Genomic DNA, 10,099 nt, shown 5'->3' with positions numbered 1-10,099 from the left:
GTGTACCGGATGTCACCGTGTGGTTAGCAGTTAGCTTGCCTCGTTAGCCGCAGGAGGACGATGGTTTCTCTGACTTTCACTCGTCGGCTTCACTTTTCTCTTTTCCGTCGCTTCCCGCTGAGTTTGAACTCCAAACCCGGAAACGTCTCCAGAGTGAGTTCACTCTAAACTTCCCACGTGTTGTTTTCAACCCGGTTTAAAGTCCGCGTTGTTTTTATTGACGTGAAACATCCGAACGCAGCAACAAGCAGGTCAAAGTTCGTTTGTGTTCATAGACGATCTTTGTTGGTCAATTAGCGTCAACACAGTTAATCACAGGTTGATAAGCTAACAGCTAACTTAGCTAATGAAGCACGTAAAGAAGCAGCTGTGTTGCTAGTAGCTAACTGTGGAGCAGTGCTGCTGGGTCAACAGTAGTAGTAGTAGTAGTAGTACTAGTAGTAATACTAGTGATATTACAAATAACCAAACAATAAAGTGAATGAATCCAGTAAAGCTGACGTTAGCTCAACGTTAGCTTCACTCGAGCTGTTAGCTAACTGTTGACAGTATGTCAGGCAGCCACTTTTTAATTTATATTGATGATCAGTTAATTCTGTCAGAGAGGAAGTAACTCATTAATCAAGTTTGTCAGATGAACTCAATGTGATTTAATAGAAACACTTCATTTAATCATCACTTATTTAAACTATATATCTTGATATGATATAACTGTTGTTATATTCTACACATTCAGTCATTGATTGATTTTTGGATCAATGTTTTCAAATAAAAATCACAGAAATGTAATGTCACCCTGGTTCTGGCAGAAATGTGCCTCATGGTGATTTTAACTGAACAACAGATTAGAAAAATGTATTAATCAACAAACAATTGAAGTCGTCTACCAACGTATGAATTATCTGTAGCTGAGGGAATTTTAATTTAATTCTCTGCAAAGTTTTCTTTATTTGAGGTAAAACATCAAGACATTTAAACCGTCCGACCCTCGAGGATCCCGCGCCGCCAGATTCTGCACATTCACACGAACAATCTGTTTTTAGAGATGAGTCACGTGTTTTCGCTCTGCATTAACAAAACTGGATATTTCAGGACCAGTTTTCAGTTCAAGTGCACAATCTTGTATTGTCGTTGTAGCCTCCCACTCATGACTCACTGTTCTCTACTGTGTGTGTGTGTGTGTGTACACAGTGTGCGTCTGTGGACAGTGCGCTCTCTGCGTTCAGGTCTATATGTGGTGAAGATGCCGTCTCACTGGGTGAAGCTGTCAGAGAGCAACATGGCAAAGATGAATCTTTGCACAGGTTTGTGGATTTCACTCAGCAACACACACACACACACACTCATCATGTTGTGGCTTTACTGTGTTTTCCGTTTATTCAATCCCCCAACATCACGACACCAGTTGTTTGAGAACAGACCTTAAAGTTTCAGCTGACGATCCTTGGCCTTGAAATAACTGAGTTAGAACTAAATGAACATGTCACATCAGCACATCCACAATAATCTTTAAGTGATGATATTTGCACACAAACATTTTCTCACACGTCGTCATTGTTTCTTAATAATGACGATAAATAATGATTTTTCATCGCTGTTTTTCAGCTGTCGTCCTCCAGATGTTGTTCTGTTTCCTAGCTGTGTGGAGGAGGTCAGTGCCCTGGCTAAAGTCTGCCACCGCCATCGCCTTCCCATCATCCCTTTCGGCACCGGGACGGGCCTGGAGGGAGGAGTCAGTGCAGTGAAGGTGGGGTATAGAGGCGTGTGCATGTTTTAGATGATGCTCTTGAAGTAAAAGCAGTAATACAAGTGACATGTTGGTGAACATCATGTGTATTTGGACACAACACTTGTACTGGACTGTATGTGAACATGTTTCTGCCTCAGGGAGGCGTGTGTTTCAGTCTGAGGAACATGAACCAGGTTCTGGATCTTCACCAGGAGGACTTTGACGTGACGGTGGAGCCTGGTGTGACTCGGAAGGCTCTGAACGCCTACCTGAGAGACACCGGCCTCTGGTTTCCTGTCGGTCAGTTGCTCTGTTCCGCTGCTTTCAGGAAATAAAGTTCTCACATCTTTGTTTTGTTAGAACTGATGTTGAGGTTGTTTATATTCACACCTCCAGCAGAGGGCGATATTGGACAAGATAACAACCTCCTAACAAAGTGAGGATTTAATGATGATAAAACTGAAGACTGTACAGAGAGAATGATTTTTATCAGTTCAGTGTTACAGGATTGTTGTAGATGTATTAAACAATGTCAGACACACTAACGATGTGTTGTCTTCTGTCTCAGATCCTGGAGCTGATGCGTCTCTGTGTGGTATGGCAGCTACCAGTGCTTCTGGGACGAATGCTGTTCGTTATGGAACCATGAGGGAAAACGTTCTAAACCTGGAGGTGGTGCTCGCTGACGGCACCGTCATACACACAGCCGGGAAAGGCCGACGCCCCAGGTGACAACTTTACCTTTTACTGATGTCATAGCTTTCTGGTACAACATGTGGAAACAGAAGAACAGATTCAAATGTTCGAGCTACGGATGTTCAACGTTGTCCAATGCAGCATCAAACCTCCTCATTCATGTCTGGTTCTCCTTCACTTTCTCTCTGTAGGAAGACGTCAGCAGGCTACAACCTGACAAACCTGTTTGTGGGTTCAGAGGGAACCCTGGGCATCATCACTAAGACGACGCTGCGGCTGTACGGCATCCCAGAGTCCGTGGTGTCCGCCGTCTGCTCATTTCCCTCCATCCAGGATGCCGTGGACAGCACTGTGCAGGTCCTACAGGCTGGAGTGCCCATCGCTCGCATAGGTGAGGACATGATGCCTCGCGTTCATACAGTCGGGTATGAATGAACCTCGGTCTTATTTCCAGTTTGACTCGGCTCAGTCTGGTCAGCATGTGGCGTTCGATGTTGGTTATTGGCCGATCATCCACACTGATTCGTTTTAGATTTAAAACGCATCAGTTTTCCTTTGTTTACACCCGGCGTCCACATCACTCCGCAGTTTTCAAAACTCTGCTGCGCTTTAGTTTGAAAAGTCTGGAGCTGTGAGACAGTCTGGACGGGCTGACACCGAGGCTTCTGGAAGCGAAGACGCAGACGCCAAATTCTGCTTCCTGGTTGTCTCATATCAGACGTGACTCCTCACCCTCACTGTCAGTATCACCTCCTCCTCCTCGGTCCAGGAGCAGTCGTCCCTGCTCCTGAATTTTCAACATCGTTGTTCCTTTGTGCGCAGAAATTTCTGTAACTAAGCAACAAACTGCAGAGGAGAAGATCTGCTTACGTCAGCATTCACACGACCAGTGAACCTGACGGTCACGTGACGAACGTTCTTAGGTGTAATGGTGTGGATGGAGATTATTGCTGAAGCTTATTGTGTGTGTGTGTCTTATCCAGAGTTTCTGGACGACGTGATGATTGATGCATGCAACAGGTTCAGTTGTCTCTCGTACCCTGTGACACCAACGCTGTTCCTGGAGTTCCACGGTTCTGAGCAAAGCCTGAAGGAACAAGTCAACACAACTGGTGCGTAAATATTAACACAGAGTCAGCCACCAGGGGGCGATCAAGACACTTTGGCTTCACTTTTCGGAGCCGTCATGTCGTCCATCATTATTTAAAGTACATGGACGTTAACGTTAACATAACAGTGACTTGTCCGGTGTGTTCGTGTCGTCACAGAGGAAATCACTCAGAGTAACAGAGGCTCAGATTTTCAGTGGGCTCAGGATGCGGAGACGAGGGAGCGTCTGTGGAAAGCTCGTCATGACGCCTGGTACGCTGCTCTGGCTCTCAGACCTGGCTGTAAGGTAAACAAAGCCTGCCGCGTCTTCGCCTGTGGTAAAGTGATGTCCGATGTCTCACACCTGACGAAGACAAATACAGTTTAAAAACTATTGGAAATGACAGAACGACATGAAAGATTAGCTCTGAGAAAGTTCTGTGATGAATGTGTGCGTTTGTGTGTGTGCAGGCCTACGCAACCGACGTGTGTGTCCCTCTATCTCAACTGCCCCGAATCCTCGTGGAGACGAAAGAGGACCTGATTGAAAGCAGACTTACAGGTGAGCGTGCTCCCGTACAGTGAAGTCCGCTCAGCTTCAATGACAGAAACCTCTCAGGCCGTCAGTTCTCTCACACTGATCGTTTATTTTCTCATGTAAACCTCGTTAAGTAATTAAAGTGAGCGTTGTCTGTCTTCAGGTCCCATAGCGGGTCACGTGGGCGACGGTAACTTCCACTGCCTGCTGGTGGTCGACCCCAACGACCCGGAGGAGCTGCACAGGGTCCATCTGTTCACTGAGAGACTGGCCAGGTAATACGTCTCTGACAACTCTCACTAATCATCCAGCAGAAACTCGAGCTTCACATTTGTCGACTACTTTAGTTTCATACGAACAGTGTCGGAGTTGGAGTTGACCAGGATTTCTTGATCCTCGTGAAAACTCAAACTTCAAGTGCAACGTTCTAAGTAAACGTTCCGCTCCGAGGGCAGGAAGGTAGACGGGCCCCACTGCTTCCTTTTCCTCTCTCTCCTCCGTCGTTCACTCTTCATGTCTTTTCACAAAGGTTGTTGGATGATGTGATATATCCAAAATGTGTTGTTTGTTTCGTACGCCTGTGAAAAGCACTGGCAGAAACACACAGAGCATTTCAGTCCCGAGGGTTTGGGATTCAGTAACGTAGAGATTTATATACGTTTAGGTCTGAAACGAGTGAATGTTGAAGATGAGCCTCCTCGTCAGGGCTCAGCCTCAGATAGTGTCAGTGTGAGGAGCTCCTACGTCTGGATGAAGCTCCTGCTGCTCCGTCACTTTAAAAGGAGTCGGCTCAGGTGCTTCAGGCATCTGATGAGGATCCTCCCGGGCACCTTCCACCGGAGGCTTTGCGGTGATGTCGACGCAGAGCTCTCTGCATGGATTATTTATTCCACCTGACCTGGGAATGACCCAGGATCCACCGGGAGGAGCTGGAGAGCGAAGCGTGTGGAGCACCTTGTTTAGTCTCAGTCGAGGTCTGATGATAGCAGCTCCAGCTTCAGTCCTTTTCTTTGGTTTAATGAAAAACGTAGTGACATCACGAACACAGTCGACGGCCGTTCCTGAATTCACAGGTTTCATTGTGCAGTGAAGTAACGAGGCTTGTTTCCCCTCCAGGCGAGCTCTGGCCATGGACGGGACATGTACAGGGGAGCATGGAGTGGGTTTGGGGAAGAGAGCGCTGCTGTGTGAGGAGATGGGACCCATGGCGATCCAGGTCATGCAGGGTCTCAAAGATGTTCTCGACCCCAGTAACATGATGAATCCTGGGAAAATTCTACAGCCAAGAGAAATATAAAGTGTATGTTAGTCACTAAACGTGGAAAATCTGCTCAATCAAATGTGAAAGATAAGATCTCAACCAACGTTGTTATTAACGTGGGATTGGTCATAAATCCGTGATGATTTGACTCCATGGACTTTAAGGGTGAGGGTTGATCGCCCCCTGGTGCCTGGTTGCAGTAAACCCCGCCTCCTCCGTGATAGCGTACGGGACATGGACCAAACCAAAATAATCTAAAAATAAATCCTTTCTCAAATCCTTCAGGTAGTTGTTTTCACACTGACGTGGGTTGAGCAGGTTAAGTGTTTTTGTTTCTGATAAGTTCGGCTTTAATTAGTTTGATGACGTAACAAACGTCATGATTGACAGCTGAGACTGATCGGTTATATATCGGACTTCCTTGTCGTAAAACTAAAGTAAGTGGAGTCGCGCCTTCCATCTTTATTTTCAGTCTGTACTTTCTTTTACAGGATGATCTAAAAAATATAAGTTAGTATAGAAAATCAAGAATGTTTTGTTTTTTAAAGAAAGAAAAAAATGTTCTTAGTCATAAAACTACTACTAATAATAATAATCCATGATTATCACCCTGGTGATGGATTCAAATTAAGTGTTCAGAGAATAAACAGTAAAATCCCTGAGCAACCACATTAATTAATGTGAATGTTCTTAACTGCACGTGTTTATAAATCCCTTCTCTTTTCGAGGGTTTAGATTTGATCAATAATGTCTTAAAAACATTGACTTGTTAAAATCTATTCCAATTGAAAATTGGTTGTGTGTGTTTATTCTGATGATGTGTTACTTGTGCAGATGTGAATGTGGATCATGAGTAAATATTTGGTTCTTCTCACGACTTAGTTTTGCATCGTTGATCATAAATGGATTTGGATGCCACAGCTTTGTTTTCTCAGAAATGCAGCAGTAGACGGATTAAAGAGCTAAGAAGACGTCCGTCTATTAATCTGGTGGAGGATGAACCTCCGCCAGAGGAATTCATCTTATCACTGAATGATTTATTAGTCACGATTTATTATTTATTCAGATTGATTAGTCCAGTTCTTCAGGTTTGAATGTGGAGTCTTGTTTGTAAAATTCTGCATGACTGTGATCTTCGCTGCTCCTCTTTGATCGTGAACAAACTGCCATTGAATCAACGCAGATCATTTGTGTTAAACTGGATTTATCTCCTGCAGAGTTTTGTCTGTATTCAGTCAAATGTATTTATTGTATTCTCGACTGAATGTGCTGAAGCTCAGAGCCGAAAGGACAAAAATAAAGTCTTCTCTGTCTCAATACTTCTGGCCTGGAGTGAATTGCAGAAACATTTTAAATGTTTTGTGTTAAACCTTCAGAGTCACTGTTTATTTTAGGGTAAAGACAGAAAACTGTCAAATGAAATCACCGGACAACAAATGTGCAGCCCTGCGGTCTGCTGTGTTTCCTGCCTGTTGTCTTTTATTTATACATAAACTGTACGAGGACGTTTCTCGCTGTGTGTGAGGAGAACGGACCATTTATAGACCTGCTGTCGTTTCAGCAGGACAGATTAATACCTGGCGCAGTGACGACTTCACCTTATTGGGCAGTGAGCGACTGTACGAGAGCGACTGTGAAGAGACAAAGAGCCAAACGGAATAAAACCGACCTAATTACACGCGCACATGCACACACAGGATTAGACCGAGTAATCCCAAACCAAACATATGAGCCTGTAATCCCAATAATTTAGCATATGGCGGAAAAATCTGTGCATAACTCGTTAATGACGACAATATGGTGGTCTGGCTGGATGCCTGGAAGTGAAGGGGGGGGGTCAGAAAATACACGAAAAAATAAAATGTCACTATTCCACCACCCTGCTGGTAACAGATAGAACCCTGACAAAAAACTGAGACGATTAACTGGTGACACAGAGGAAACTGTAGTGAAATGGATCCTATTAATAATAATAATCTGTCATCTGGTCTAATTAAGCCACTTCTATCACTTTACAACCTATAAATACCTCATTACCTACAAATACTTCACAACCTGTACAGATACTTCTTCACCTGCTGCTGGAGGCTTCACTACCGACTTCAGAAAGGAAAGAAGACGCTGAAGAAGAAAAACCTTTTTCTCATCTCAACCCTCCGTCTAATAAACCTCAACACGCAGTAATGTGGAGTAACTAAGTACATTATAAAGTGGTGGCTGAGAAAATCAGGTATATGTATATATATATATAACTGTTTGTCTTCTTGATGTGTTCACGCCTGCTCTCTGCTCAGTGGAATCTAACCAACACTAACGTTTCCTCCGTCTCTGCAGCCGCTCGCAGCCTCTGACTCTGGATCAGTTCACTCAGACGGTGTAAAGCTGGTTAACCACCAGAATGAGCCCCTCGGGGTCAAACTCATTGATTTTGGCACGTCCGTCTTCAGAGGACACACCTGGGAAGCTACCCCGGCCTTTGAGTTACCGGTAGGTTCAACGTGCAGAGCTCGTTATTTTAATGTGTGTTTGTTGGAGATGATCCACAAGAAATCGTCCTAATTGTTCGGTTCACATGCTGAATTTAACAATGTGCTGAACCGCTCTCTCCTGCTTGTGCACAGTTCACCTGAAGTCACCCTGAGCCTCGCTCACGGACACGTGGGGCCTTGTTTCTCTTCTTGTACCTCGTCAATCTCCCGTGGCAAGTGCTCAGAACTAAATATACGTTCATTTAAATACAAATACTCGATGTGGGATGTGGGCTGATGTGATTGGTTTTACGTTCTCCCTCCAGACGAAAGCGCTTGTTGACATGTTGGCGTCCAGCCACTGCTCCAAGAAGGACGAGGTCCGAACCCAGGACGGTGGATGAAGGTTTTTTTACCCATGTTCACTTCAACAGCTCTGATGTCATTGATGATGAAGTGAGAGACAGGAAGCAGTTCAACTAGAGTCTCTCACCAACTTTAAATCCAGCTCCAGTGAAGCAGGGCGCCACGCACAGGAGAGCCTTTGACCCACGCAGAGAGGAGGGTCACCACAGAGAGGAGGGTCACCGCAGAGAGGAGGGTCACCACAGAGAGGAGGGTCACCGCAGAGAGGAGGGTCACCGCAGAGAGGAGGGTCACCGCAGAGAGGAGGGTCACCACAGAGAGGAGGGTCACCACAGAGAGGAGGGTCACCGCAGAGAGGAGGGTCACCGCAGAGAGGAGGGTCACCGCAGAGAGGAGGGTCACCGCAGAGAGGAGGGTCACCGCAGAGAGGAGGGTCACCGCAGAGAGGAGGGTCACCGCAGAGAGGAGGGTCACCACAGAGAGGAGGGTCACCACAGAGAGGAGGGTCACCACAGAGAGGAGGGTCACCACAGAGATGGTCCGTCTGAACAACATCTGCAGCCCATAGTCAGTCACCGTGTTTTGGTTTCGGTACCTTATTGAATGAATGGGGAACAATGTGTGTGAGTATTGAGTGATCCTCTAATGTGTTGTGTTCTAATCGGTTTTGCAGATTCTCTGGATAAAAATGGACGAGGAGGAGTTTTGCTCAGATGGTGTGGCTGAGGAAGAGGACGAGGAAGAAGAGGCTCAGTCGTGTCTCAACGACAGAAAACACTTCGTCACACGTGTGATGATGCAGCAGCAGCAGAGGAGACACCATCACACAATCGGAGGACGGGCCAGCTCAAGTCACAGAGGTTATGACTCAGCTGAAGACTCAGCACCTTCCTCCTCACACACAAACAACGTCACACCGATCAGGGGAAGTTAAGAGTTTTTTTTTTTTAAAAAGCCTTGACTTGCACACTTCTCAGTTTAAAAGCAAAAGAACTCATATCATGAGCTTGATCCTCCTGCTGGAGGTCAAACTGCAGCCAGGGACCAAACCCGGCAGGACATGTGATCATATTCTACAATAGCAAAGTTTGTGTTCAAACTAAATAGATCAATAATAGTTCATGGTGCAGATCAGACATAGATAAAAAGAGAGGATTTAACCAGTGAAAGAGAAGTGGGCAGGTATCACACATGACTCTTCACTCAGGCCCCTGAAGCAGGTCAGGGAGATAAAACTAAAACGAGTTTTATCATTTTGAATCTGCACAAAACCCACGTCTGTCTAAATGAAGATGTAAGTGGAGTGCACATATGTTTAAAGTTGATTGGATGATTATTTAAAATGAAAATATTAACCACCTCTAAAGTTAGAAATCACAGGTTGTCTCTGGAGGTCTGGGTTTGAAACGATAAGATCTGTGATTTAAATGTGATCATGTAACGTGGGGCAGATGCTCCGGGCTCCGGGGGCTCAGGGGGCTTGTCTCCTCCCAGCTCTGCCTCCTGTCCTCGGTGTTTATGATCCGAGGCTGCGCGCTGAGCGGCTCTATTGTCTGAGCGGCGGCAGCGGCAGCGGCGGAGCGGAGCGGCATCACTGTGACCCCGATCCCCGGGAGGAGGCCACCGCTGCTCGGGGAGCCCCGGAGCGGACACACGCGCCGAGGACGGTGACGTTTTCGTTTCGTTATTCGGGTTTGAATCTCGCCGTGGCTCAGAGACGGACCGTGTTTCTGCGGCGGTCGCACCGAGCAACAGTTGTCACGATGTCTGAGATCAGATGAGGCCGGAGCTGCGGAGCGATCACTGCGGCGCTGTCGAGCTCCGGGCTGCCGCGTCCCGCCTGCGATGATCCCGCCGTGTGTTTAACCGTCCGGGGGACGGAGAAGGGAGCCTGGTGAAGCCCGCGTCCGCCCGTCACTGCTCCGCCGTTCGATCGGCCACACGCCCGCACA

The 10,099-nt window shown here is 46.4% G+C and overlaps 1 protein-coding gene across 1 annotated transcript; it reads left to right on the top strand.

The window, feature by feature from the left end:
• Positions 1-6,632, top strand: ldhd (lactate dehydrogenase D). The gene is made up of 11 exons (XM_069528853.1): positions 1-153; positions 1,192-1,304; positions 1,606-1,747; positions 1,888-2,029; positions 2,298-2,457; positions 2,617-2,816; positions 3,409-3,537; positions 3,694-3,821; positions 3,986-4,076; positions 4,216-4,327; positions 5,169-6,632. The coding sequence occupies exons 1-11, from the start codon at positions 61-63 to the stop codon at positions 5,347-5,349; spliced, it is 1,491 nt and encodes a 496-aa protein (XP_069384954.1). The 5' UTR covers positions 1-60; the 3' UTR covers positions 5,350-6,632.
• Positions 6,633-10,099: the final 3,467 nt, after the last annotated feature.

The sequence above is a fragment of the Paralichthys olivaceus genome, chromosome 7, assembly GCF_024713975.1.
Source record: "Paralichthys olivaceus isolate ysfri-2021 chromosome 7, ASM2471397v2, whole genome shotgun sequence".
NCBI classification, from domain to species: Eukaryota; Metazoa; Chordata; class Actinopteri; order Pleuronectiformes; family Paralichthyidae; genus Paralichthys; species Paralichthys olivaceus.
The sequence above is the reverse complement of the archived record's forward strand: the minus strand, read 5'-3'. Positions and strand labels throughout refer to the sequence as shown.

Coding starts and splice junctions, on each gene's coding strand:
- ldhd (XM_069528853.1), top strand. CDS start 61: ATGGTTTCTCTGACTTTCACTCGTCGGCTTCACTTTTCTCTTTTCCGT. Junction 154..1,191: donor AACCCGGAAACGTCTCCAGA/GTGAGTTCACTC, acceptor GTGTGTACACAG/TGTGCGTCTGTGGACAGTGC. Junction 3,822..3,985: donor CTCTCAGACCTGGCTGTAAG/GTAAACAAAGCC, acceptor GTGTGTGTGCAG/GCCTACGCAACCGACGTGTG.